General features: G+C 40.9%; 2 protein-coding genes and 1 non-coding gene across 3 annotated transcripts; all 3 read left to right on the top strand.

The window, feature by feature from the left end:
• Positions 1-30: 30 nt before the first annotated feature.
• Positions 31-23,675, top strand: PDIA3 (protein disulfide isomerase family A member 3). Its single transcript, XM_086363261.1, has 13 exons — positions 31-301; positions 6,016-6,094; positions 7,905-8,022; positions 14,622-14,729; positions 16,225-16,354; positions 19,334-19,450; positions 19,603-19,728; positions 20,217-20,399; positions 21,240-21,348; positions 21,873-22,001; positions 22,532-22,611; positions 22,960-23,017; positions 23,232-23,675. Exons 1-13 carry the CDS (start codon positions 135-137, stop codon positions 23,343-23,345), a joined length of 1,518 nt encoding a protein of 505 aa, XP_086219387.1. The 5' UTR covers positions 31-134; the 3' UTR covers positions 23,346-23,675.
• LOC147349150 (U6 spliceosomal RNA) lies at positions 6,817-6,923 on the top strand. The gene has a single exon (XR_015150758.1). It is a non-coding gene; the product is annotated as a U6 spliceosomal RNA (small nuclear RNA).
• Positions 8,697-9,143, top strand: LOC147349149 (small ribosomal subunit protein eS26). The gene has a single exon (XM_086363272.1). The coding sequence runs from the start codon at positions 8,724-8,726 to the stop codon at positions 9,069-9,071; it is 348 nt and encodes a 115-aa protein (XP_086219398.1). The 5' UTR covers positions 8,697-8,723; the 3' UTR covers positions 9,072-9,143.

The raw sequence follows: 23,675 nt of genomic DNA, 5'->3' as shown, positions 1-23,675 counted from the left end.
GGGACCTCCGGGTGCAGGTCCGCCTGGGCCAGACGCGCGATCGCAGGCTGAGGGTACGTGGTTGCCGGCCCGGTCTCCGCAGTCCCCACCGAGCCCCGACCCTCCTGGCCGCCCCCTCGCCTTACCTCGTCGCCATGCGCCTCCGCCGCCTAGCGCTGTTCCCAGGCCTGGCGCTGCTCCTCGCCGCGGCCCGCCTCGCTGCTGCCTCCGATGTGCTGGAACTCACGGACGACAACTTCGAGAGTCGCATCACCGACACGGGCTCTTCTGGCCTCATGCTCGTCGAGTTCTTCGCCCCCTGGTGAGGCCACTCAGCCGGGGCGGGAGAGGGGCGGCCGGGTGGGCAGGGGGCGAAGGCGCGGGAACGGTTGGGCCTACGCAGCGTCGGCGCCCTCCATCATTCCGGAGAGCCCGGCTGCGGCCGGCAGGTTTTCCGCCCACGGAGACCCGAGCTGCCTCGCCGAGAGCGGAGAAGTCGGTGCTGAGCCTCCTGGAAGCGAGAGCCGAGAAGGAGAAAGCGAAGGCCCCTCTCGCGCAGGGCCACATCCTTACCTCGGTGCTCTTGCGGCACTTCCTATTTGCAGAGGGTTTGACCACCCCCTCCCCCGCAGCTTCGATGGTGTCTTTAGAGTTTCTGCGTGAGTCAGTGCTACTGTTTTCCGTTCTACAGACTAGGCTTCGCGAGGCCTTATATTGGAACCTAACGTTTCACCAAATGCAGAGGCCCTGCGCCCCCAGGGTACTTCCTTTCTTCTTGCCCCAGGCAGCCGTTGGTTTCTAGCCAAGGTCACTCAAGTGGCTGCAGAATGGTCATTTGTGCTTCCTTAAGGCAGGCAGTTATTTTGTCCATCGCCTGGTGCACACTTTCTTCGTTCAACTGATGCTTCTCAGCACCAGCAGAATTCAGTTAGAAAGAGTAGATGGACAGAGTAATTCCACCAGAAGCTGTCTAAATGGTCAGTTTCAATTAGGATTTCTGGAAAATGCCGAAGAAGACCCCAATGAGAAAGTAAGCAGTGTTGGAGAAATACTCCACTTAAGGGTGACTTAACTAGGATGTAAGTTCCTTAGGATACAGCTGACTGGGGGTGGGGGTGGGGAGAGAGCAAATAGAATTTGTGGCTCAGGAAACTTGAATGTTGGCTTTTTTTTTTTTAACCCCAAGATATTTATCATAGCAAACAATGATTATCTTAACGCTGGTGATGGCTCAGTATAACCATGCTAATTACAGTACTTAATTTTTCTCCTGCTACAGTGACCCTTAATTAAAAACTATTTGTATTCAGAAGTCTAAGTAAAAGAAAGTTAGTGGATAACTTGCATTTACTTCTGTCAGTAACTCTGGTCTTCACTCTACAGGGGCTCAGCCGACTTGAGGGTACACTAGAAATCCTGTAATGAAGACCACCTGAACCAGAAGGGTGTGCTTAGCAACACATTTTCAACTTCTGATAGACTTTGCATCTAGGGTGTTCCCTCGACTAACTGGCAGTACTGGTTACACATCACAGGTGGTCCTTATACATCTCTAGAATTCACATTCTCTCAGAAACAACTGGTCTCAATCACATAACAATGACTTTGAGGGGGTGTTCCTGTAATTAGAATGGCTGTATGGAGCTGTATCAAAACTGGGAGGTGCCTGTGTGACTAGAGGGGTCAATATGAAGTGAATTGCTGGAGAATTGTGGGCTATCAGACTGTTAGTTTAAAGAAGATTTTTATTTTTACAATTGAGGTGTTCTCTGGTACTTTAAGGGCTTCCCTGGGGGCGCTAGTGGTAAAGAACCGGCCTGCCAATGCAGGAGATACAAGAGACTCTGGTTCAGTCCTTGGGTCAGGAAGATTCCCTGGAAGAGGGCATGGCAACCCACTCCAGTATTCTTGCCTGGAGAATCCCTTGGACAGAGGAGCCTGGCGGACTGTAGTCCATGGGGTTGCACAGAGTGGGACATGACTGAAGAGCCTCAGCACGCATGCACATGCTGCTTTAAATTGTTTCACGTGCTTCCCTAAGAACTGCACAGCCCATTGTACGCTAACTGTCCCTAAAGTTGGGTGGACCTCTGCTGTGGTGTCACCTTTTAACTGGTCTGGAAGGTAAAGAGTCATCCTCTGTAATGCTTGCAGGAAGGATCAGTTTGCTGAATGAGTAATTTGGAATCAAGGAAGTTACCTGTTGATGATGTCCTTATTTCTTCACATTCAGCTATTTATTAATATTTTAGCTGAAAATATTTTCCAGCTGCTATTATTCCTTTGTACTCTTGTTACATGTGAGATAGGAACAGTTAAAGAATCCTTGTTAAGAGTAAAATGGACCTGTTTTGAGCAAGTTGTTTTTCTCATTTGTCTTAGGGTATTGTTTCCACTTTCGTTTTACAAGTGAAAGTGACAGATATCTTTGCAGCTGATTCTGTAGCCTAATATTTCCATTATGGAGTCATCATCTATGTAATTTGGAAGAATGGGAGTATCTGAATTTCTGTGGGAATAAATAGAACTATTTAAATGTGATAATTTTTGAAAATTACTGGTCAGTGTGAAGTTTTAAGTCTTCAGCATCTGCGTGTGTTGTAGGTTTGTGCCCTGTCCTCTGGGGCAGTAGTATTAATTAATGATACTTGATACTGTTTTTATAGAAGAAGACTATGTGGATAGTATAAAGTGGAATAGTTAATATTTTTCTTACACATACTGATTTCTTTCCTTGGAATTCCCTCCTCCTCTCCCTCCCCAATTTGGTCTTTTCAATAGGATTTAGCTCAGTAGTTAATGTCTTACTTCTCTGGACCACTAACTGGTTGCTCCCTCTATTAGGATCTAATAATACTATCACCCCTGCCAGACTGATGTTTCTACAGGGTGAGGACTATATCAGTTTTTCTTCTGTCAAAAGCTAAAATAGCATATGGCACAGTGCAGTCATGAAGTAATGGTTGTTGGGTGAATATATGTTGGGATTCCTAATTTAAACTACCTGGATTAGTTGCTAGGTAGCATCCCTGAAGGTGAATGGGATTATTTGTGTTTTAGTATTATCCAGTAGTAGGTGAAAGAAGTAGTGGTAAAACTTGATGATCACCTTCAAAATCTACCTAAATTCTATTCCTGATGAATTTTAAAGAGGCAGTCTCCTCCACTGGAACTTGTCAGACAGGTCCTTCCTTTGGGTATTTGATGATATTGTGGATAGCAGCAGTGCTTAAGGCAGCGGTTTTCAGTCCCAGCCCAGTCCCTCTGATTATCTCCTGGATTCCCAGAGGAATCATTCAGTAAGTCCCAGGGTGGTGCCTCAGCACAGGGTTTTGGGTTTTTTTTTTTTAATGCTTAATTGATACTTTGTATATGCATCTGTGTTGAGACCCACTGCTACTACTGCTGCTGCTAAGTCGCTTCCGTCTTGTCTGACTCTGTGGGACCCCATAGACGGCAGCCCACCGGGCTTCCCCATCCCTGGGATTCTCCAGGCAAGAACACTGGTATGGGTTGCCATTTCCTTCTCCAATGCATGAAAGTAAAAAGTGAAAGTGAAGTCACTTAGTCGTGTCTGACTTTTAGTGACCCCATGGACTGCAGCCTTCCAGGCTCCTCCATCCATGGATTTTCCAGGCAAGAGTACTGGAGTGGGGTGCCATTGCTTTCTCCATGAGACCCACTTGTCTGGCCTAATTATTTTATACTATTCTCTTCAGATGTTTAAAGGTAGCTGAAGTGAAACTATTCATAAATCTGTTGCCTCATTCTTTTTGGACAATTACTACATATGTATTCAACAGAAATCTCTTAATACGTATAACACATTGTCTCTTATAAAAAAAAAAAAAAAAAAGCCCTTCGTAGTTCTCTTGAATGAATCATTCTTACTAATAATTTTACTTTTGCTCTACTATTCCCTTCTGTAAAATACCCTATCCTGTCCTGTATGAAGCCTTAAATCTTTAAGACCCAGATCAGTTCCTTAACACACATTCATTTTTAACCTTTGCACCCCTGTATTATGTTCCCAGAAGCCTAGATTTCTCAGCTAATTTGGTTATTTTTAATAATCATTTGGGATTTGTTTATTTTTGTTACAATGCATGTGCATGAATTTTTTTAATATATTGTGGAATACAGAGGATATAATAATACCATATTTTATGTCTCACAAAGTGAGAAATGCTACCACTGAAACCATGATGTGATTGCAAGACATATCCCAGTTTCTGATGTTCTAATGCAGTAAAATGTGCATCTGTGAAATACAGTATAAGGAATACCATTAATTCACCACCTGCCCAGTCTGAAAAATAAAGCGAGGACAGTTGAAGTTTCCTGTGTACCCTTTCCCCAGGTTACACACTTCCTTGTCCTGAATTTGTTTTTTATCATTTGGTTCTTCTATACTTTTAGTAAATATGTCTGTGACCCTAGTTCTGTTCAGTCACTCAGTCATGTCTGATTCCTTGCAACCCCATGGACTGCAGTACGCCAGGCTTCCCTGTCCTTCACCAATTTCCCGGAGCTTCCTCAAACTCATGTCCATCGATTTGGTGATGCCATCCAACCATCTCATCCTCTGTCGTCCCCTTCTCCTGCCTTCAATCTTTCCCAGCATCAGGATCTTTTCCAGTGAGTCAGTTCTTCTCATCAGGTGGTCAAAGTATTGGAGCTTCAGCTTCAGTCATTCCAATGAATATTCAGGGTTGATGTCCTTTAGAATTGACTAGTTTGATCTCCTTGCAGTCAAAGGGACTCTCCAAGAGTCTTCTCCAACACCACAGTTCAAAAGCATCAATTATTCAGCGACCCTGCTGCTAAGTCACTTCAGTCGTGTCTGACTCTGTTCGACCCCATAGATGGCAGCCCACCAGGCTCCCCCCGTCCCTGGGATTCTCCAGGCAGGAACACTGGAATGGGTTGCCATTTCCTTCTCCAATGCATGAAAGTGAAAAGTGAAAGCAAAGTCGCCCAGTCATGTCCGACTCTTAGCAACCCCACGGACTACAGCCCTCCAGGCTCCTCCCTCCATGGGATTCTCCAGGCAAGAGTACTGGAGTGGGTTGCCATTGCCTTTTCCGTCAGCGACCCTAAGCAACATGTTATAGTTTTTTTTAATATTACTCTCTTTCTGTGTCAGCTTTCTAGTGATTATTTTTGAGTAGCACTTCTACGGACCTTGAAGAATATAAATTCTTTATTTTGTTTTAAACAAGTTTTGGGGGGCAAAGTGTTTCAGAGTTACTTATTCATCCATTACTAAATGTGTGACTTTTGACTATGAAATATGTCAGCTCAAATTTCTTCCTTGTTTCCTTCCTTATGTTTTCTGATTCTATTTTTGCTGTCTGTGGGGAGGTCAAAGAACTACGCACCTTCTCTAAGGGATCCCTCTGCAACCTGTTGGTTTTTGAAGAGATGATATATAGTGGTGCTAGATCTGCGCTGATATACTGCTCCCCACATTGCATGTACAGTGTGCCTAAGGGATTGGTAGGGCTTCTGGGCAGAGGAGCAGGTGTTATAATGGCCCTCTGGGAAAATACTCTAATTGACATAATGCTTTATCCTCATGAGCTGTTATAGTCAGGTGAACTGTGTAGCCATAAAAATCAGGCTTGCTTCTTAGGTACATCTTTTAGATTCTTTCCCATTATAGGTTATTACAAGATACTGAATATAGTTCCCTGTGCTATACGGTAAGCCCTTGTTTACCATATAGTATTGTGTATATGTTAATTCCAGATTCCCAGTTTATCCCCCCACCCCCATTGCACTTTTAATTGAAGATAGATGCTGTTCTGGACTGAGCCAGTCCTATAGAGTAGATCACAGGCTTGAGATAATAGTACCTTTACTTCTGAGGGATCTGATTAACCTTACCAGTACTGGATGTTGTTCAGATGATGTGTTTTCTTTTGGAAGCAGCTATTAGTCAAAAGTAGTAGTATAATTCGAAGTCCTTCCTAGAGAAACAAAATTAACAAACTTATAGGATATATAAGCTTTTTCTTTAATATATTTACGTAGGTGTGGACACTGCAAAAAGCTTGCCCCAGAGTATGAAGCTGCAGCTACCAGATTAAAAGGAATAGTCCCATTAGCAAAGGTGAGTATAGGCAAATTCTTCATTAAAGGAAACAAAGTATTTTAAATAGTAAGTGGTTAACAATTAACATTGATTTTCTTTGTTCATAATTGCTAAGAAGAGAGAAAAGGAGGTTCTGGGCAAATACACAACTGACTATTAATTATGGCTTTGAAAGATTAAAAGTGGTGAAACTGGGAAATACTGGTGTAATAAAAAAGTAAGATATATGGTAAATTAGAAGGGGCAAATGTGGAAAGTAAAATTACAGTAGACAAGGTTAGAGGAAAATTATCATTGAGTAAATGAGTTCCCTAAATTACCATACGCTAGTCACAGTGATGGGAATAGGAAGATGACAAGAGGATGTTAAATGAGTAACTGGTCAACTGTAAACTTAGTATTTGCTTTTACAGTCAAAGTAATGCTTCCAGAATTTTGTCATTGTTGTGTCGCAAACTCCTAGTTGCTCCAGTCTAAGAGTTCATATCTTACCAGTCTCTAGTAAATAATTCATACCTGTATAGGGCTGTTTTTGAAAACTGATTTTTTTTTTAAATTTATTACTTTGGCTGCGCTGGGTTTTAGTTGCAGCAAGTGGGATCTAGTTCCCTGACAAGGGATCGAACCCAGGCCCCCAGTATTGGGAGCATGGACGCTTAGCCGCTGGACGATCGGGGAATTCCTGAAAGCCACTTTTAATCCTGATGTTCTATGGCAACTTGCCATAGAAAAAGAGTTCAGTGCTTGCTTCGGCAGTACATATATTAAAATTGGAACGATACAGAGAAGATTAGCATGGCCCCTGTGTAAGGATGACGCCCAGATTCATGAAGCGTTCCATATTCTTTTACAATACCATATGTAAAATGGATAACCAACAGGAATTTGCTGTATGGCTCAGGAAACTCAAATAGGCTCTGTATCAATCTAGAGGGGTGGGATGGGGAGGGAGATGGGAGGGAGTTTCAAAAAGGAGGGGATACATGTATACCTATGGCTGATTCATGTTGAGGTTTGACAGAAAACAGCAAAATTCTATAAAGCAATTATCTTTCAATAAAAAATAAATTAATTTTAAAAAGAAAAAGAGTTTCTGTCATGACTTTGTTCCTGCCTCATGTAGCTGTAGCCTACGTTACTGGAGATACATTACTTTTCTGAACTTCAGTTTATGTTAAGGCATTGAGATCATTCCTCAGAATCTTGTGTAGATTAAATGAGGAAATACATGCAAAGTGCTGGCTGCATTACCTTGCTTGGAAGAAATGGCTAAATAGATGGAAAATTGTTTTTCGTCTTCCTGGTAGGTCTCACTAGATCTATCTGTCATGTTTTAGTTTAGCCCAGATTCAGACTAGCTCAGGGAGCTTGTTTAAATATCAGTACCTTTGCTAATAACCATTTGTGACTTGCTAAATCAAATTATACCCCACCTGATGGTGATATATCAATCCATACATCCCATTGATGATAGTCATTATCAAAGTAAGCCATTATTACTAATTTAAGTGATTTATCTCTCACATATTCTGAGGGACGGGGAAAGGGTGGAATAATTGCTTTAGACAGTAGAGACTCCCAGAATAGAATTTCAATAGTCATTTGTGCATTTTATATGAGGCCCAGGAATCTAAATTTTAGAGTTCCTGTTAGGTGGTTCTGATGTAGCTAGACCAACACCAGTCTGCCTTTAAAATCTAGTGTCTGTGGGATGTGTGTCATGAATTGCTTGATATTTTGATTTGACCACTCTTCATGTTTTGGGAATGTGGGAAAAGCCTGCAGTAGACTTTTGGATAATAAATGGTTCATGTATTTTCATCTTTAGGTGGATTGTACTGCCAACACGAACACCTGTAATAAGTATGGAGTGAGTGGATATCCAACCCTGAAGATATTTAGAGATGGTGAAGAATCAGGTGCCTATGATGGACCTAGGACTGCCGGTAAGGAACCTGAATTACATTTTGGAAACTGGAACTCTTTGGGTCCTCTGTTCTTTGTAGTGGAAATGACATTTTCTATACAACATACTTAAAAATTCCTCATCTAAGAGGTCAATTTGGACACTTGACAAAAGACTTCTCTAACTAAACAGATTACGTAAGTAATATAGAAAATACTTGAGGTTGATTTATAAGGTTTACCAGGCATTTTTTTATTTGACAAATATTTATTGAGTACTGACTCTGGCACAGATACTATAGTATGGTGCCCAGAGTTTATTGATGAATAAAGCAGCCATGGTTCTCACTCTTATGATGCTTACATTCTGGGCAATGAAGGCAGCACACAGGTTTAAAAATATACATACATAGATAACCACATCACATCCATCAGGATAACTACTACTAAAAAAGAAAAGAACAAGTGTTGGCAAGGATGTGGCGAAATTGGAACTCTTGTGCAATGTTGGTGTGAACTTGACATAAAATAGTGCATGCAGCCACTATGGAAAACAGCACAGCGGTTCTGAAAAAAATAAAAATACAATTACTGTGTGATTCACCGGTTCCACTTCTGAGTATATACTTAAAAGAATTAAAAGCAGAGTCTGGAAGAATTATATAAAAATTGTATATAATACAATGGAATATTATTCAGTCTTAAAAGTTAGTTCTGGCTCTCTCGTCTCGGCGCTTCCAAGATGACCAAGAAAAGAAGGAACAACGGTCGTGCCAAAAAGGGCCGCGGCCATGTGCAGCCTATTCGCTGCACCAACTGTGCCCGATGTGTGCCCAAGGATAAGGCCATTAAGAAGTTCGTCATTCGGAACATCGTAGAGGCCGCAGCCGTCAGGGACATTTCTGAAGCGAGTGTTTTCGATGCCTATGTACTTCCCAAGCTGTATGTGAAACTACATTACTGCGTGAGTTGTGCCATTCACAGCAAGGTAGTCAGGAATCGCTCTCGGGAAGCCCGTAAGGACCGAACACCTCCACCCCGATTTAGACCTGCGGGTGCTGCCCCACGTCCTCCACCAAAGCCCATGTAAGGATCCAAGTCCTTAAAGACTGAAGAAATACTGGTTTCTCTGAAAAGACAATAAAATGGAAATTATACTTTATGTTGCATGTTGAATATATGTTGTCAGATGAAGTGGGGGTCGTGTACATTTGGTCTCCCCAGTTTGCATAGCTTAGGGATGAGGGCGAGGAATTAGGGCATCTGTGTTTGATTAATTCAGCTTGGCAAATGGCTTAAGTTGGTGTCTTAAAAATGGGGAGGAAACTAGCAGAGTGAGGAGTGCATCAGGAAGTCACTTAGACTAAGGTGTGCATTCCTCTTGTGGCAACATGAAGACTTTAATAAAAGTCCACAACTTGAATAGCATAAGGGGATCTGTATTCAGGTCCTTAACCTCAAGTCAGGTTTACCTGCCTACCTTGATCTGCTGCTAAGCTAATCACCCAGCCTTCATCTTTCTGTGGTACATTGCTCTGTGAGGTGACAATGCCCTGAATGGCAGGCATTTGTAGAAATTTGTGGAAGTCCCATAAGAGGGAACTTTGTGCAAAAAGTCTGGGAAAAGGCTGTAGTCTGTGTGACAATGGCTCATTTGTTTCAGAATTCAGAAATTAGAGGGTTCCCAGCTAGCAATACACAGTTGACCCTTTAACAACATGGGTTTAACTGCAGGGGGCGGGGGTGGTTTTGTTTTCAGTAAATACATAATACACCATCCACAGTTGTTGAATCCTCAAGTGTGAAAGTACAGACAGATACAAAAGGCTAACTCTAAAATTAATTATATACGGATTTTTGAAGAGATGGTGCCCCTAACCAATGCTTTGTCCAAAATTATATGTAAATGTGTGCTAAGGACTTTGCTGGTTAGGTTGTATGAATTTTTTACCTTAAGCTAAACTAGTAGCTTGGAAGTTTTGATTAAAGTACACATTGTTCTGGGAAACAAGTTTTCACAAATGTTTGTATTCAAAGGATATGATAGCAAAGAAGGGGTGGATTGTTTTGGAGCAGAATGGTGGTCCTGTTAATGGGAGAACCTTTAACTAAAGAAACCCAGTTGGAAAAAAAAAAAAAAAAAAGTTAGTTCTGATGTGCTGTGACATGGGTGAACCTTGAAAACATGCTAAGTGAGATACGCCAGTCACAAAAAGACACATACTGTGTCATTCCACTTGTACGAAATTCCTTGAGTGGTCAGTTTCCTAGAGACAGAGTAGAATGTGCTTCACAAGAGTGGTGGGGAGTTGTTTATAATGAATAGAGTTTCAGTTTTGCAAGATGAAAGCAATTGATTTCTGCAGTCTGGAGATTAGTTGAACAGTGGTGTGAATGTACTTGATGCCACAGAACTATATACTTTAAAATGGTTAAAATGGCAGATTTTATACTATGTATATTTTACCACAATTTTAAAAGTGTGTATGCTATGTTGTTATACACATCAATAATCTATATGGATAAGATAAATTCAGTTAGTTATAAGAGCATTAAAAAGAAAAATGAAACTATATGATGTGATAGTGATTGGGGGTGGGAGTACCACATTATTATAACGGTGATTAGGGACATAACCTTTGAGGTGAATGCTCGGAAGGAGCTAGCCATGAGAATATGTGGACCAGAGCTTTCCAGGCAGAGGGAAAACAGGTGCAAAAAGACCCTAAGACATCACTGAGCTTGATGTGTTCAAAGGACAGAAGGACCTTGTGGCTGGAGTATAATTAGCAAGGATGACAGGAGAGGTTTGGGAGGTAAATAGTCTGGCCCTGTTGGTAGGGCCCATAATGGATGAGAAAATATATTTTGGACAGTTTGATCTTGAGTCTTAACAATTAACTGGGCATATTTTAACAGCTAAGAGGAAGGTTTGCTCAGTTCGGGCATTTTAGGTGACGTGGAATTTTTTCAGCATGTATGATTGTTACTTGTACTCAAAGCTCTACATAACATGGCCCCTGCCTAACTCGAATGTCACCTCAAGACTGTTTGACTTTAGGGCCTTTGTCCTGGTTGTGTTCACAGTCTGAGATGATCTTCCCCCATGTTTGCATGGCTTGACTCTTTTTGTCATTCAGATCCTGGCGTAAATTTCAGTTCCCAGGGAATTGCCTGGTGGTACACTGGTGCTTTCGCTGCTGGGACCTGGGTTTAATCCCTGGTCAGGGAACTCAGATTCCACAAACTGGGTAGTATGCCATGCCCTACCAAATTCTCTTTCTACCAGACTATCAAATCTAAGGTAGCCAGCCAGTCATATACTTAACAGCCTCTTCATTCTCTGCATAGCACTGGTTACTATCTGATATATATATTTTAATATTCTTTGTTTAATTTGTTAGCTGTGCTGGATCTTAGTTGCAACTCGTGGACTTTTGAGTTGCAGGATGCATGCGGGATCTGGTTCTCCAACCAGGGATCAAACTCCCTGCATTGGGAGCCGGAGTCTTACCCACTGAGCTACCAGGAAAGTCCCACTATCTGATATTTTAAATTGCTTGCTTATTTGGGGATTTAGTTGGATATTTACTTATATTGTAAGCTCCAGGAGATCAGTAATAAAGTGGTTGCTCAGCACTCCCATTATACCTCTCAGAGAATTGTAAATACTCAGGGAAAAAAGTAACACTTTTCATCATACCCCTGAGGTAAAGTTCTTTGTCTGGAGAGGCCTTACAAATAGCTGTGAAAAGAAGAGAAGCGAAAAGCAAAGGAGAAAAGGAAAGATATAAACATCTGAATGCAGAGTTCCAAAGAATAGCAAGAAGAGATAAGAAAGCCTTCTTCAGTGATCAATGCAAAGAAATGGAAAACAACAGAATGGGAAAGACTAGGGGTCTCTTCAAGAAAATCAGAGATACCAAAGGAACATTTCATGCAAAGATGAGCTCGATAAAGGACAGAAATGGTATGGACCTAACAGAAGCAGAAGATATTAAGAAGAGATGGCAAGAATACACAGAAGAACTGTACAAAAAAGATCTTCACGACCCAGATAATCACGATGGTGTGATCACTGACCTAGAGCCAGACATCCTGGAATGTGAAGTCAAGTGGGCCTTAGAAAGCATCACTATGAACAAAGCTAGTGGAGGTGATGGAATTCCAGTTGAGCTATTTTAAATCCTGAAAGATGATGCTGTGAAAGTGCTGCTCTCGATATGCCAGCAAATTTGGAAAGCTCGGCAGTGGCCACAGGACTGGAAAAGGTCAGTTTTCATTCCAATCCCAAAGAAAGGCAATGCCAAAGAATGCTCAAACTACCGCACAATTGCACTCATCTCACACGCTAGTAAAGTAATGCTCAAAATTCTCCAAGCTCAGCAATATGTGAACTGTGAACTTCCTGATATTCAAGCTGGTTTTAGAAAAGGCAAAGGAACCAGAGATCAAATTGCCAACATCTGCTGGATCATGGAAAAAGCAACAGAGTTCCAGAAAAACATCTATTTCTGCTTTCTTGACTATGCCAAAGCCTTTGACTGTGTGGATCACAATAAACTGTGGAAATTGTGAAAGAGATAGGAATACCAGACCATCTGACCTGCCTCTTGAGAAATCTGTATGCAGGTCAGGAAGCAACAGTTAGAACTGGACATGGAACAACAGACTGGTTCCAAATAGGAAAAGGAGTACGTCAAGGCTGTATATTGTCACCCTGCTTATTTAACTTATATGTAGAGTACATCATGAGAAATGCTGGGCTGGAAGAAGCACAAGCTGGAATCAAGATTGCCAGGAGAAATATCAATAACCTCAGATATGCAGATGACACCACCCTTATGACAGAAAGTGAAGAGGAACTCAAAAGCCTCTTGATGAAAGTGAAAGAGGAGAGTGAAAAAGTTGGCTTAAAGCTCAACATTCAGAAAACTAAGATCATGGCATGTGGTCCCATCACTTCATGGGAAATAGATGGGGAAACAGTGGAAACAGTGTCAGACTTCATTTTTCTGGCTCCAAAATCACTACAGATGGTGACTGCAGCCATGAAATTAAAAGACGCTTACTCCTTGGAAGGAAAGTTATGACCAACCTAGATAGCATATTCAAAAGCAGAGACATTACTTTGCCAACAAAGGTTCGTCTGGTCAAGGCTATGGTTTTTCCTGTGGTCATGTATGGCTGTGAGAGTTGGACTGTGAAGAAGGCTGAGCGCCGCAGAATTGATGCTTTTGAACTGTGGTGTTGGAGAAGACTCTTGAGAGTCCCTTGGACTGCAAGGAGATCCAACCAGTCCATCCTGAAAGAGATCAGCCCTGGGATTTCTTTGGAAGGAATGATGCTAAAGCTGAAACTCCAGTACTTTGGCCACCTCATGCGAAGAGTTGACTCATTGGAAAAGACTCTGATGCTGGGAGGGATTGGGGGCAGGAGGAGAAGGGGACGACAGAGGATGAGATGGCTGGATGGCATCACTGACTTGATGGACGTGAGTCTGAGTGAACTCCGGGAGTTGGTGATGGACAGGGAGGCCTAGAGTGCTGCGATTCATGGGGTCGCAAAGAGTTGGACACGACTGAGCGACTGATCTGATCTGATCTGATAGTAATTACTGTCCCTTTGCAGGCCCGAGAATTGTTACCTGATTCAATGTACCTATTTTTAGAATGTATTCCTTTGCCTTCTGGTTGCTGCACACAGGCTTTTTCTACCTAGTGCTGGGGTGCCTCTCTAGCTGTGGCGCACGGGCTTCTCGGCGCGTGAGCGCGGGGCCCTACGCACAGGGGCTCAGTAGCTGCGGCTCTTGGCCCTCAAGCATGCAGGCTTTAGTAGTTGTGGTGCTTGGGCTTACTTGCTCCTCAGCATGTGGGATCTTCCCCCGACAAGGAACCAAACCCTTGTCCCCTGCATTGGCAGGTGGATTCTCACCTACTCTACCACCAGAAGATGACATTTTGAGTGAAGACCTAAAGGAGGAGGAAGTGAGGAAGGAAGCCAGGTGGTTATCTGAAAGACTGAGGCAGAGAGCAGCGTGCACAAGGGCATCGTTTATGTTGTAAACACTTCATTACATGACTGGTAGGGATATAAATAAGTACTGTCTATTTGGGAGCCAGTTAAACAGTTATAAATGCATGTCCTCTTTTTGACCCAGTGAATCCACTTTTAGGAAGTTACCCTATAGATACACTCAATCATGTGTAGAAGGACATTAGTACAAGGTTGTTTATGGCAGTATCATAGCAGCAAGAAATTGGAAACAAATGTTCATCAACTGTGGCTGGTTAAATAAATTATGTTACATCCATACAGTGAAATACTATGTGGCAATAAAGAAGATTGAGATAACTCTTTATGTTTATTGACGTAATTATCTCTAAATTGTGTTAAATGGCAAAAACAAAATACAGAACAGTGTACATGTATGCTGCCTTTAGAGGAGCAAAGAAAGCATGTCTGGAGGGATATATAAGAAACTGATGTTTTATCCTGTGGGGAGGAGACTGGGTAACTAGGGACGGAAGAAAACGTAATTGTGTATGTTTTGTAACTTTTCGAACTTTAAATCATGTGAATGGTTGGTTACTTTTCAAAAATTATAAATTTGGGTTGCTATCATCTTTTGTCTTTTAAGATGGAATTGTCAGCCACCTGAAGAAACAGGCTGGACCAGCTTCAGTTCCTCTCAAGTCTGAGGAAGAATTTGAAAAGTTCATTAGCGATAAAGATGCTTCTGTGGTGGGTAAGTAGCAAGTTTGATTGTGCCACAAAATCGTCAACATGGTTTCAAAAGTCCTCTAAGTCTGAGTAAACAATCAAGTTAAAACTGTTTAGGAAGCCTTGTGGGCAGTTAAAAGACAACTGGCAAAACTAGGTCAGCATTACTATTAATGTAATATGGGGGGAAAGTGGTTTTATTTGAGTGGCTTGGTATTCTTACAGATGTAAGGATTTAGTCAAAGAACTAAAAGAGGAATAGCTTTAGTTTTTCCTGTTACTTCTTAAACTCCTGAGATTTAACTCAAATAATAATATAAGACTGAAAATGGGGTTTTAAAGGGTGAGGGTATAGATAAATGATAAACCTCTGTAGCTGCTACTTCACAGTTGTAGAAGAATTTACAATTTAAGATTGAATTGCTGGCTTTGTGTGGCTTTGTGTGTATTTTTACAGCAATCTTTGCTTTTTCAGATGTTATCATATCTTATTATTTTTAAAATAACTTGAACCAGTTAAACACATTCTACATCTTGAGTGTTCTTTGTTTTGTTTTAAATGTGTTGTATAATACATTTGACTTAAATTTAAACATACAGTCTTGTGCTTCTCTTAATCTCCTCGTTATTGTAATAAAACTGATTTTCTGGCAGTAGAGGATGGTTTATCATTTAAGTTTGACCAAAAGTCACTTCTTATCCAGATTTTATTCATTCTGTGTATGTGTTTTATTTTTTTAGGCTGTTCTCCGTCTTTGTTGCTATGCAGACTTTTCTCTAGTTTTTCCTCTAGTTGCAGGGGCTACTCTCTGGTTACGGCGCAAGGACTTCTCATTGCAGTGTCTTCTCTTGCTGCAGAGCATGGGGTCTAGGGCACTTGAGCTTTAGTAGTTACAGTTCTCGGGCTCCAAAATCTAGGCTCAGTAATTGTGGTGTGCAGGCCTAGCTGCTCTGCGGCACGTGGGAGCTTCCTAGCCTAAGGATCGAACCCATGTCCCCTGCATTGTATGTGGATTCTTTACCTCTTTGCCACCTGGGAAGCCCTGAGTCTGTATTTTTTACAAGGAGTTAAACCATAAGTTGACATTTAATAAACACTTTACTAGATTTGAAGTTCTAAAGATATAAGACATAGAAAAAATATGGTGAATTAATTTACATTGTATTTTGACATACTGCCTTATTTACTCCTCTGACACCTAAAATAGTCCCCGAAGCGCTAAGGAGTTAAGCAGTATGCTCAAAATTTTCAACTGTGAAAATCTAGAATTAAGACTTGAACCCTGACAAATTATCTCCCTCAGCTTCCTCAAGAACGTTTTTTTTTAAGGGTAGAGAAAGAATAGTTCTCCTAAATATTTTGTTGAATATCCTCAGTAGTCATGGCAAAGCAGAACTGATCCTTCCTATCTTGCTTTGCTTATCCATAATAAAGGCTTTGAAGAATAGAGGAGTTTTAAAGTTTTGAATATGTCTCAGCACTTACTGTTTCTTCCTTGTGTTTGACGTTTTCTGTATAGGTTTTTTCAAGGATTTATTCAGTGAAGCTCACTCTGAGTTTCTAAAAGCAGCCAGCAACTTGAGGGATAACTACCGGTTTGCACACACCAATGTTGAATCTCTGGTGAACAAATACGATGACGATGGAGAGTAAGTAACTGAGTTGAATGCCCTTGTAGATATACACCTTGACCAAGTACTATTGTGTGAACTGGTGTTGTTTTTATTTTTTTAAGATTATTTTTTAATCTTTTGGCCATGCTTCATGGCATATGGGATCTTAGTTTCCCAATCAGGGATCAAATCCAGCCCCCTGCATTGGAAGGTGGAATCCTAACCACTGGACTGGACTGAACTGGTGGTTTTTAAGCCTAGTTTTTCCAAAAGCTTTATTGAGCACATATTAGGCAGTAGGCTAAGTTCTGGAAACTGTTGCTGCCCTTGAGGGGCATCTAGTAGCAGGAGATAGTAAATATATTTAAAAATACAAGTGTCAGTGAGCATTACAGGTATTGTGATAGAAATTAGGCAGAGTACCAGAAGTACATAGGAGGGATCAGGAGTAGTATCAGGGGGAAAAAAATCATAGAGAAACTCACTCTTGAGGTGTATCTTGAAAGATAAATTTTTCTGGCAGGTTATGGTGGGGGATAAAGATTATTCCATGTAGAGCAGCAGGAGGGAAGGCCTCGAGATGTGAAATAACCTAGGTGTGTTGGAACCTGTATTACTGCTGAAGTATTGTTCATAGATGAGGTCATCGTGAAAGGTAAGGTTGGAGAGGTCAGCAGAGACCAAATTAGAGAAGACCTAAGTGCCATACAGAAAAATGTAGATTTTATCTTTTAGACACTTGAGAGCCATTGAAAGACTTTGAGCTAGAGAGTAATGTGATGAATTTTGTGTTTGAGAGGAAAAGTCCCTGGCACTCATATAGTGGACGTTTGAAAGGGGAGGGATGGCAAAGCAGTCAAGAGAGTCTAAGGGTGGCACACAAGGAGGTTAAGCTTTACACGCTATACGTGGCGGAACTAGGGTAGAACCTTTGCTGCTAGACGATCTGGCTGCAAAGTTGTTGGGCTTTGCCATGAGGCTCTATGCTCATTAAGCACACCACATATCAGCTTGTTAACCTTAGATTTGTTCACTGTGTCCGCCTCTCACACTTGCCATTAAAGGTGGCAATCAGCCTCTGATCAGAAGTCTTATTTAGAAGACCTTATGAGAAGGGTGTCCTAAGGCCTTCATGTGTATCCCAATGCCATATCATCATTAAAGATCATATCTGGAACTGATTTCAATTTTTTGACAGCAGCTGCTCTGAAACTTGGTCAGTCAGTCAGTTCAGTCGCTCAGTCGTGTCCGACTCTTTGCAACCCCGTGAATTGCAGCACGCCAGGCCTCCCTGTCTATCACCAATTCGCGGAGTTCACCCAAACTCATGTCCATCGAGTCGGTGATGCCATCCAGCCATCTCATCCTCTGTCGTCCCCTTCTCCTCCTACCCCCAATCCCTCCCAGCATCAGAGTCTTTTCCAATGAGTCAACTCTTCACATGAGGTGGCCAAAGTATTGGGGCTTCAGCTTTAGCATCTGTCCTTCCAAAGAACACCCAGGGCTGATCTCCTTCAGAATGGACTGGTTGGATCTCCTTGCAGTCCAAGGGACTCTCAAGCGTCTTCTCCAACACCACAGTTCAAAAGCATCAATTCTTCGGTGCTCAGCTTTCTTCACAGTCCAACTCTCATATCCATACATGACCACTGGAAAAATCATAGTCTTGACTAGACGGACCTTTGTTGGCAAAGTAATGTCTCTGCTTTTGAATATGCTGTTTAGTTTGGTCACAACTTTCCTTCCAAGGAGTAAGTGTCTTTTGATTTCATGGCTGCAGTCACCATCTGCAGTGATGTTGGAGCCCAGAAAATAAAGTCTTCCACTGTTTCCACTGTTTCCCCATCTATTTCCCATGAAGTGATGGGACCAGATGCCATGATCTTAGTTTTCTGAATGTTGAGCTTTAAGCCAACTTTTTCACTCTCCTCTCTCATCAAGAGGCCAACACTGCTTTAAAAAGTAAAAGTCTTAGATTTAGATTCTTGGTTGCCAGCATGTTTGTATTAGGTCCTTTTTCACTATGTAGTTTCCCTGTATGCTATGAAAATACCTGTGTTTTAAAATTGACATAAAGTTCATAGTTAATGTTGGAAGAGTTGAGAGGGGGCTATAAGGACTTAAAGGTGCTGACACCTAGCCCAAAACAAGTGATCTAACTATATATGGGTGTGTGTAGTATGGAGAGGAGGAATGAATTGAAGGAGAAGCAAAAGCAAGAGGCAAGATATTAATGGTTAGAACAGTGATATTTTCTGGGAATGTTTGTATTAGATACAAATCTGTGACTCAGAACCAAATTGGGGTTCAGTGTTATCTGAATAAAAGGCTAGAAAGTAAAAAGGAATTTCCTTCAAATGTTCAGTGGAATGAGGAAAACTTGGCTTAGGGAGAGAGGCAAAGTATTACCAGCAAGGGAAAATTATGTGAACTGGATTTACTGGGATAGAAAAATCTAGAACCAAAAAATTTCTAATGAATTCAACCTTAACATTATCTATAATCATATAGAATTATATCTATAGAATTTCTATAACTGGAAGGGATCTTATCTATATTTTCTCTATTGAAGTAATTTTCTTACTGTATGGGAGAGTTGAATTTTCAAGGAGAGTGTCAGGGCAAGGTACCTTCCAATAAGAGCAAGTTCTACTTTCTCATATTTGTACATATTAGGGCTTTGGGGTAAGTTGGGTACTTTTTTCTGTTGTTTTTAAAGGTTTGGAAATTGTCTACTCTAACCCCCTTTTGTACTGATGTAAAAGCTGAAGCGCTGAAGAATTAAACTGATAGCTGGCCCAAAATCTTTGAAGTTAGTTGGTAGAACAAGAATTAGAACTAAGGTCTCCTAACTTTCCAACCTAGGTTTATTAAAACCAATTTTTGCATTTGAGATTAAAGTGGTAAGCTCCTTAGCGTTGATGAGAGGATCATGTTGTAGATAGTTTGAGCTTTAGATAATAAAAGATGGGAGATAGTTCTTCTGCTGTCTACCTACTAAATTTTTTTTTTAAGGGGTATCACCTTGTTTCGTCCTTCCCATCTGACGAACAAGTTTGAAGACAAGACTGTGGCATATACAGAACAGAAAATGACCAGTGGGAAGATTAAAAGATTTATTCAGGAAAACATGTGAGTACATCTTTATACTTTTTTTGGCCTTTCTTGGCTTCATTTTAGTTTTTTTTAATCTTGGTTATTAAGCATACTATCAGTTACTTAATGTTAATTTCATAATATAGATAAAAACCTGCCAAATTTGATGATGGATTCTGTCATTTCAGTTTTGGTATCTGCCCTCACATGACAGAAGACAATAAAGATTTACTACAGGGCAAGGATTTACTCATCGCTTACTATGATGTGGACTATGAAAAGAATGCTAAAGGTTCCAACTACTGGAGAAACAGGTAATAAGAATAATTTTTCCCCTTTGTAGACAAATTTACACAGTACATAAACAGTTTCTTCTAACTATCCTTTTACCATGTGTGATCATTTGAAGCTATAAGGACAAATTATTTCCAAAAACTATCGGGCATAATGTCCTTTAACACATTGTGCCTTGTTGCCCATTGAGACCCTCAGTGCACTTGATCCTTAGAGATTTTCATTCTGGATTAGTTATTAATGCCTGCAGTATTTTATATTATATAATATGGCAGCATTCAGTGGGAATGGACTGTTTGCTTGAATACCACTAGTTTGGCAGTGAAGTTCAGTAGGACATCAGAGTGCACCATAATCCTATGTCAGTGCACAAGAATACAAGTTCACACTGATTCCAGAGGGCTGCAGGGACTCTTAAATGTTGCTTTCTACTTTCTTGCTTCTTGGTTTCAGAAGTGATTTACCATCCTGGTGTACTCTTCGCATAAATCTCCCTTGTTTCCCACAGAGTAATGATGGTGGCAAAGAAATTCCTGGATGCTGGGAAGAAACTCCATTTTGCTGTAGCTAGCCGTAAAACCTTTAGCCATGAACTTTCAGATTTTGGCTTGGAAAGCACTACTGGAGAGATTCCTGTTGTTGCTGTCAGAACCGCAAAAGGAGAGAAGTTTGTCATGCAGGAGGAGTTCTCGTGAGTTACAAGTTAGCGTGGGTTTGGGATTTGATTCTGCAAAGACACCGTTAAAGCCTTAGACACTACTGAGGATGTATAAAGAAGAACATTGGAATGTGAAGCTAGGTGAAGACCCATGACTGTCATTTTTCTCAATTAGTTATAGATATATTTTAAGGATCATGATTCTTAATAAATTTTGAAAAGCAAAAAAGATGGCAGCTTGGAATTCTTACATGACTATTTCCACCCTGCCATTATATATAGTAAATAGAGAACACTAGATAGCCTCTTTGAGACTGATGTAATTTCAGACCAAACCAGTCCCCTCCCATCCCTACAGAATGTCTTTGTTCTTGGAATACCACATTGGCCTAAAGTAAACTCAGGAAATTGGAGACATCTTAAGACAAAACCAGACAGTTTTGACCATCACCTTCTGAGACTTCGGGAGATTAAAACAAGAGAAAATTTTCCTGTGAGTGAAGCCAGTAAAACAAGATACCATAAATAGGCACTGTTCTCCAGAGCAACAAAGTAAGACCTGGTTCTTTTGCAGAATTGAATTTCCAGAAGGACCGATGTGTTCTTCTTTCTCTGACCTTTCTAATCCACAAAGAACACACAAGAAATACAAGAAGGTGGTGGTTTCTTATTCAGTCTGTAGTTCTGCATATTGAAAAATGAGGGCTCCCTCTTTTTTTTTTTTTTTTAAACTTCCAGTTACTTCCTAGGGTTGAAACTTAAGCTAAAACAGAAACAATTAAGCTAAAGTGGAAACTATTCTAAAAAACTGCCTTTAGTTCTCTCATTGGTAGGAGTATGTTCACAAGCTCATCCTTGCCTTTCTAATACCAGGCGTGATGGCAAGGCTCTTGAGAGATTCCTGGAGGATTACTTTGACGGCAACCTGAAGAGATACCTGAAGTCTGAGCCTATCCCTGAGAGCAATGATGGGCCTGTAAAGGTGAGGGGTTCACAGGGTCCTCAAACCCCTACACAGCTGCCTCTCCTCACTTTTTTATTCCCAAAATGCTGGGTCTAAGTGAAGATGAGGTTGGCTGTTGAGTTCTGTTTTGGTTTGTCCTTACGTCTCTCATCATAAATTAAGCATTGGCAGAGCTCATAATGCTTAATAGGGGAATTTTATGATATTTGTATTAGGGCTCGGTGACTTTTGGGGACAGAACAAGCTAACCCCTGAGAGTAGTTTTAACATTGTTGCTGTAAGATTATTTTAAGGAAGAGTTGGGTAGCACTTGTTCCCTGTGATTTCTTGAACTTAGTCTGATAGGTGACAGACATGGGAGTGAGTTGCTTTCTGGGGAAATGGTAATATCTTAATAAAGCCTGTAAGTGCAAGTTGGGTTTCAGTAATGTACTTTGAGTGGCAACACAACCAATTTGAGAGGGATTGAGTCCAGAAACAAATACAGCTCATGAATGTATTCAACTGGCCTTACCAACTAGAGAATCTTCTGTGTTTTCCAGGTAGTGGTAGCAGAGAATTTTGATGAAATAGTGAATAATGAAAATAAAGATGTGCTGATTGAGTTTTATGCTCCTTGGTGTGGTCACTGTAAGAATCTGGAGCCTAAGTATAAAGAACTGGGAGAGAAGGTAAGTGTGAAGTATATTATACAGTTGAATTTGAGTTGGAAGTTAGCATTGGCTGTTGATTAATAGTCACCCTAATTAGTTCAGAACTTAGGCACTGGTGGATTTTCTTTCAGCTGTCTCCTATGTGCTGTCTCCTGACTGCGTTCTGAGCCTACTCAGTGCCTTAGATACCTGCTTTAACTTTCCACTCCTCAGACTCAATCTAGATTATGATTAAAAGTACTTTGGCTTCTGAATTTGGTAATGGCTTATATGAATTCGTTATATTCCTCCATCTTAAATCACTTGTCTTAGCTGATGTCTTCCTTAGGCCAGGTAATTTTGCAGGTGTCTGTATATAGTCTTAATATGTAGGAACCAAGAGCGAAAAGGGAAGTTTATGGGAAGTTTGATACTTGTGAAAGTATCACTACTCTTTCCATCTCAGCAGCAAAACCTATCCAGCTGTTAATGGTTTTAAGTCCTAAATTGACTGTGTCCCTCTGTCACTGAAAACTTGAAACTTAAAGACCTAACCTTTTTATTAACAGCTCAGAAAAGATCCAAATATTGTCATAGCCAAGATGGATGCTACAGCCAACGATGTGCCTTCTCCATATGAAGTCAGAGGGTAAGTAGATTAAAAGCTGGTAAAAGTGTCTAGGCAATTGATAGGAAAAAATGAGCTTGTAAACCATGTGTGTATTGGGCATGGTTTGGAGAGTCCTCATATTCCAGTTGAACACAGAACCACCAGTGCCTTCCTGGCTTAGAGTTTGTGCAGCATGGGCCCTCATGACTGCCCCAGACCTGTGAGCTCTCATATTCCTGTGTTCTAATAGGATGTAACCTCGTCACTGATGGACAATAGTATCTGGTCAGATTAGAAATCATGAAGAAAAGTTATTCCTAGAAACAGTTATTAGGGAAGTGTACATTAGAGTTACTCTGAAATTTCATCAACTCTTTCTTTTCCCAGTTTTCCTACCATCTACTTCTCTCCAGCCAACAAGAAGCAAAATCCAAAGAAATATGAAGTAAGTGCATTGTCTTATCTCCCCACAAATACAGACACACACATACAGATCCAGTTCTTTAACTGAGTTTATATAAGTAGAAACTCAACTCTCATGGTCAATATATGTGGTTGCTAATGTGCTTTTTAAAATACAAAAGGCTTCCTATTGAGGGGGGAGAAAATCCACAGTTTTTTAAAAGGTTAAATTTTCAGAGTTATCTTTCTGTTTTCAGGGTGGCCGTGAATTAAGTGATTTTATTAGCTATCTAAAGCGAGAGGCTACAAACCCCCCTGTAATTCAAGAAGAAAAACCCAAGAAGAAGAAGAAGGCACAGGAGGATCTCTAAAGCAGCAGCCAAACATCATATCACTTTGTCAAAGGACTTTTCCACCAGAGATGGGAAAACCAATGGGGAGGACTGGGACCCGTATGGAATTACTGCCTCTCAGGGCTGAGAGGGCAGAATGGTTATAATCTGAGTCCTGTTAAATTTTCTCTAAACTGTTTCTTAGCTGCACTGTTTATGAAAATACCAGAACCAGTTTATGTTTGTGGTTTTGGGAAAAATTATTTGTGTTGAGGGGAATGTTGTGGGGGTGGGGGGAATTGAGTTGGGGGGTTATTTTCTAATTTTTTTTGTACATTTGGAACAGTGACAATAAATGCGCCCCCTTTA

This window comes from Bos grunniens, chromosome 21, assembly GCF_055505025.1.
Source record: "Bos grunniens cultivar Pamir isolate PY7600 chromosome 21, Bosgru_T2T1.0, whole genome shotgun sequence".
NCBI lineage: Eukaryota > Metazoa > Chordata > Mammalia > Artiodactyla > Bovidae > Bos > Bos grunniens.
This window is presented reverse-complemented; position numbering and strand designations above follow the sequence as displayed.

Excerpts from the sequence above, each read along its gene's own strand:
- PDIA3 (XM_086363261.1), top strand. The coding sequence starts at position 135 with ATGCGCCTCCGCCGCCTAGCGCTGTTCCCAGGCCTGGCGCTGCTCCTC. Across the intron at positions 19,729-20,216 it reads TCCAACTACTGGAGAAACAG|AGTAATGATGGTGGCAAAGA; the intron begins GTAATAAGAATA and ends TGTTTCCCACAG. Across the intron at positions 20,400-21,239 it reads GTCATGCAGGAGGAGTTCTC|GCGTGATGGCAAGGCTCTTG; the intron begins GTGAGTTACAAG and ends TTCTAATACCAG.
- LOC147349149 (XM_086363272.1), top strand. The coding sequence starts at position 8,724 with ATGACCAAGAAAAGAAGGAACAACGGTCGTGCCAAAAAGGGCCGCGGC.